This window comes from Musa acuminata, chromosome BXJ3-5 (assembly GCF_036884655.1).
Source record: "Musa acuminata AAA Group cultivar baxijiao chromosome BXJ3-5, Cavendish_Baxijiao_AAA, whole genome shotgun sequence".
In the NCBI taxonomy this organism is placed as follows: domain Eukaryota; kingdom Viridiplantae; phylum Streptophyta; class Magnoliopsida; order Zingiberales; family Musaceae; genus Musa; species Musa acuminata.
Genome location: NC_088353.1, coordinates 3586397 through 3591766, shown reverse-complemented (window position 1 = coordinate 3591766; position 5370 = coordinate 3586397). Strand labels below are relative to the sequence as shown.

Here is a 5370-nt window from a genome sequence, read left to right as displayed (position 1 = left end):
AGGATTCTTGCAAGCTTTCCTCGTCTCTCTCTGCCCGTAGTTTTCTCCCTGCCTTCCGTTTCCCTCTCTTTTCTCTTCTCCAGTATTAATCTCTTCTCATATATTAGACGTATATATAGATCAGTCTCGCTCTTGTCGGTCGTGCAAGCTTGGAGGCACCACAGACAACGAGGTCGAGTTCTGAGTAGCTCGATCCTACGTTGTTGTATTAAGATCAGCCATGAGGGAGATCCTGCACATCCAGGCCGGCCAATGCGGCAACCAGATCGGGGCCAAGTTCTGGGAGGTGGTGTCGGACGAGCACGGCATCGACGCCAAGGGCGACTACGTCGGTGACTCCCGGCTCCAGCTGGAGCGCGTTGACGTCTACTACAACGAGGCCAGCGGTGGCCGGTACGTGCCGCGGGCGGTGCTCATGGACCTGGAGCCGGGGACCATGGACGCGGTGCGCACCGGCCCCTACGGCAAGCTGTTCCGCCCCGACAACTTCGTCTTCGGTCAGAACGGTGCCGGCAACAACTGGGCCAAGGGCCACTATACCGAGGGCGCTGAGCTCATCGACGCCGTCCTCGACGTGGTCCGCAAAGAGGCTGAGAACTGCGACCTCCTCCAAGGTCTGCGCGCAATGCTAGCTCGATCGTCTCTTTCGTTTGTTCCGCGTGAGACTAGCTAATCTGCTGCTTGCACTCGCGCGTGGTGGCGAACAGGGTTTCAGATCTGCCACTCGCTGGGCGGGGGGACGGGGTCGGGCATGGGGACGCTGCTGATCTCCAAGATCAGGGAGGAGTACCCGGATCGGATGATGATGACGTTCTCGGTGTTCCCTTCGCCCAAGGTGTCGGACACGGTCGTGGAGCCGTACAACGCGACGCTGTCGGTGCACCAGCTGGTGGAGAACGCCGACGAGTGCATGGTGCTGGACAACGAGGCGCTCTACGACATCTGCTTCAGGACCCTCAAGCTCACCAACCCCAGCTGTGAGTGCTGTTCTTCTCTGCCTTCTTCCTCCTCCTCATCATCATATGTGAATGACACGTTAACTTAAACCTAAATACTGTTGGGGAATCGATAATCTGAAAACCAAAATAGAAATCCCATAGACAAACAATCAATCAAAGAACATATTAAATATAAGATTAATATAATTTAATACTTCTTATCCCTCGAACTAACTTCAATTAAAACATTTTTTTTTTTTGCGCATTTTATCATATAAATTTCAATGAGTTTCTCACATATTTTTGCTACTCTAATCTCAAATCCAATAGAGAAGCAAACAATCTATCAAAGTATTTATTCACATGTTGTTCTTCGTTAAAATTTAGAGATAGATATATAAAATATATTTTATAAAAAAAATATATTATTTTTTGTGTTTCCTTAAGTAGTATTCCTAAAATACTTAACACGCATGATTAGATTAAGTTTTGGATCTAACGGAGGATATTGATTGGATAGGGCAGATCAATTCATCTCTCTTATGAGTTCTATATGATAAATACAGTTGGGGATCTGAACCACCTCATCTCCACCACCATGAGTGGCGTGACGTGCTGCCTGCGCTTCCCGGGGCAACTCAATTCCGACCTCCGAAAGCTGGCCGTCAACCTCATCCCCTTCCCCCGCCTCCACTTCTTCATGGTAGGCTTCACCCCGCTGACCTCCCGCGGGTCGCAGCAGTACCGCGCCCTCAGCATCCCCGAGCTCACCCAGCAGATGTGGGACGCCAAGAACATGATGTGCGCCGCCGACCCACGCCACGGCCGCTACCTCACCGCGTCCGCCATGTTCCGCGGCAAGATGAGCACCAAGGAGGTGGATGAGCAGATGATCTCGGTCCAGAACAAGAACTCCTCCTACTTCGTGGAGTGGATCCCCAACAACGTCAAGTCCAGCGTCTGCGACATCCCCCCCACCGGCCTCGCCATGTCCGCCACCTTCATGGGCAACTCCACCTCCATCCAGGAGATGTTCAGGCGCGTCTCCGAGCAGTTCACCGTCATGTTCCGCCGCAAGGCCTTCCTCCACTGGTACACCGGCGAGGGCATGGACGAGATGGAGTTCACCGAGGCCGAGAGCAACATGAACGACCTCGTGTCCGAGTACCAGCAGTACCAGGACGCGGTGGTCGACGAGGACGACGACGAGTACGGAGACCAGGAGGCCGAGTAGAACTGAAGCGCTGCGTTACTCCTGAAAACGAGGGCCATATGTTACTGCTACATGTTGTCTATTTGTGTCGTGCATGGCTTCTGCAGAACATATATATTGTCCCTTCCTATTTGGTTGACAATTTCTGGAGATATTTCCTACGGAAAAAAGACCCAATTTCCAATTGAACCAACACATTTAATCAGACCAGTTTAACCTAAAATAATATATATGTATTCTTTTATACTAAATAAATTAATTACATAAAATTAGTCCAAGAAGATGGCAAATAAAAAAAATAAAACATGATCAATCTGTGACTCAATCTGGATTCTTTGGGTAAATTGATTGCATATTTAGATACCATTCACAGTTCATTTCTTTGGGTAAATGGAGGGAGTTGAATACTGGCTGGTTGGATGGCTACACAAACTTATTCCTATGATTATTTGGATCCAAAAAGCATTAGGTTATACAAGTTTAAGCATTTTAATTGAAGTGCAGAAGTTAAATGTCACATAATAATATACACTTCAGAAGATAACCTCAAATGGCAACACTAGTTTCAGCTTATTATATATACATCTCAAGTTTGGCCAGTTGCATTCTTTGTTTTCATGTCAAGAGAAGTCGACTTCTACAGGTATCATAGTTTTACAAGCTCGTTGCTGGATTTGTTCGACATGTATCAAACAATGAGGATCACCATCCAGCTGAGTGATCGAGCCACAAGTCGAATATAGTTTCGTCCACTAAATCATCCAGAAGAGTTTCCCATATCTCGTCGACGATGTTTTTAGTTTCGGGCTGGAGGTCCAACCGGCTTCCAGTCTCCAAGTCCATTGTCACCATCTGACCTAATGAGTTTGGCAATTGCGCGGAAATTTGCCTTTCGATTCTGCTACTGACTTCTCGAATTAAGCTTTGTGCTACCGGAGCCTGCTGAGCATTGGATGCGTTCAAACACACCCAAGGAGGACATTTGAAGATCTCTTCCAGGGCTTCATTGATGCAATCAAAGAGAAGCTTTGGATCGTCTATCTGTGGAGAACTTGAAATTTCTACTTCGTCAAACAAGGATCGGGCCAGCAATTGATCTCCCAAATGGCATCTCCCTGAAAAGTCGATAGTGCTCAACCCTGAGGCTTCGATCACGGCTTTAACATAGTTGAACCGAGCTTGAGCTCCTGTATCCAGTGTTGGGATGACAGCTGCAAGTGAGAAAAATATCAGTTGATTCATGTGAATAGGATAAACAAGAGATGTGCATCGGAATGCGTCAGTCATAAAATGCTCCGAAGCTCTGAATTTACAACCGGTGAATTCTCCTGAGATAAACTTGTCAACATAAACATGATCATAATCGCTCTGGCTTACCAGTAGTGCTTTCAGGAGTCTCCATGATTTCTCTAAGGGATCCTGGTGATCCAGAATGAGTCGCAGTGTGTGATTCCACCTCCAATGAAACCTAGTCGAAAGAATAGGCATAACCATATCTGAGGAAGAAGAAACTTCTCATACAGAAAGAAATAAGTGACATATGGCTTACTGCATCTTCGCCGTTGCTCTTTGGACCCAAAGGCACATCGGACTGGTTAGGCAGTAGCATGCTTATTCCGGCCGTGCCCACATTTTGTGCACTCGCTGAGAAAGATTTGGCACAGTTCATGCCAGGAGAAAGCATAGGGAATCATCTAAAAGGCATTTGGTAACATATATAAAGATACCTTCAAGGTTAAGTTCTGATCCAATACATAATCCCTCCTGCATGTGGTTTTCAGTGATCTCAGCTTTGGAGTCAAGCATCAGAACACCAGTTTGATCGCCAGAGGAGTGAGGTGAGAGTTCCAAGCTTTGTGTCATCGAGCCTAAGAAACTGGTTGCGTCTTCTCGATGGAACTGCTGCATGGGGAGAGATCCTGTCTCTTCGTATGGCAACACAAGCTCCTTGTCACTTCCAATTTTCTATTTGGTGCTAAACCCAACAGAGGCACAGAAAATAAAAATTATAATTGAGACAATCGTAATTGAGCTCAATATAGAGCAGTTCCTAATTTTCAAAAAAGAAATATTAAGATGGATATTATTTTTGAAGATGTGAATCCTTAATTCTGCTACAAATTACCTGAATGTCAAAGGATCAGATAGTCTCCTATCTGACTGAATTAATATAAATTACAAAGAAATAGGCTGTTTTCCTTTGCTTTGAAGTGTTAGGATATATAATTATATATTAAATTGATTAAACTAATCCAATCCCTTTCTCTAAGAACAAAAAAAAAGCTCCAAACCATCCAACCATCAGTAAAGGAGTCCTGAATTTTATTTGAAAATAAAGGAGAGACAAGACAACCAAATAATAATAATAATAATAATAATAATAATATAAAAGAAGATATTTGAGACTATACCCAGAATAAGAAATTACGAGATTCGCTTGGCTTGCTTTCTTCTTTTTATCCTTAACTTATGAAACTTTTGACATTAATATATAAAAAAATATATGTATTCAATTCTCTGATCTTCCTTCAAACCCCTTTTTATAGGCCGTGTAAAAAGAAAAAAGACAAAAATATTAACAAAGAAGAACATTAAATAATTTGAATATTAAGAAAAGAAATTATTCTTTTCCTAATTTGGAGAAAGTAAGTTTTTAAATTCATCTTGTCAAATAATCATTATTTTTTTATTTAATAGTTTGTCTTGTCAAATAATCTTTATTTTTGGCATTTAATAGCCTTCATTTATTATAACTAGATCCTTATTTCCTTCTTTTTCTTTATTTTATATATTTTTTTGGGTTCTTCATAATCAATATAGGAAACAAAGTTAGAAATATTCTTTCCGACAACTTATGACACACTTAACATATCCCTAAATTAACCAAATTCATTTAAACTTATTCAAAATAAAAAATATATTAACAAAATTAGATATGTTGGCTCTTTTTTGGGCCTATGTGGGTCGTGAATCGGGCCGTTGTAGGGCCTTGAGATGGAGGTCCAGTTCATTTATAGGCCTTGGGCTGCGGTTATAGGAGTCGGGCTTTATGTGGATCTTTTATGGGCCACATGGCAGAGTAGTGTGGGCCTCGAAACAGGCCTATTTGAGTCAGGCGGGCCACCAATTTGGGTGTGAAAGTGACAGAAACTCTCAGCCAGAGTAGAAACAATCACACTATTTGGGCGTAAAATGTAAGAGAAACACACAAAATTCTCT

The 5370-nt window shown here is 43.3% G+C and overlaps 1 protein-coding gene across 1 annotated transcript; it reads left to right on the top strand.

Annotated features, from left to right (window-relative positions):
* On the top strand, positions 1 to 2293 carry LOC135638145 (tubulin beta-7 chain-like). The gene is made up of 3 exons (XM_065151118.1): positions 1 to 614; positions 708 to 977; positions 1505 to 2293. Exons 1-3 carry the CDS (start codon positions 221 to 223, stop codon positions 2170 to 2172), a joined length of 1332 nt encoding a protein of 443 aa, XP_065007190.1. The 5' UTR covers positions 1 to 220; the 3' UTR covers positions 2173 to 2293.
* Positions 2294 to 5370: the final 3077 nt, after the last annotated feature.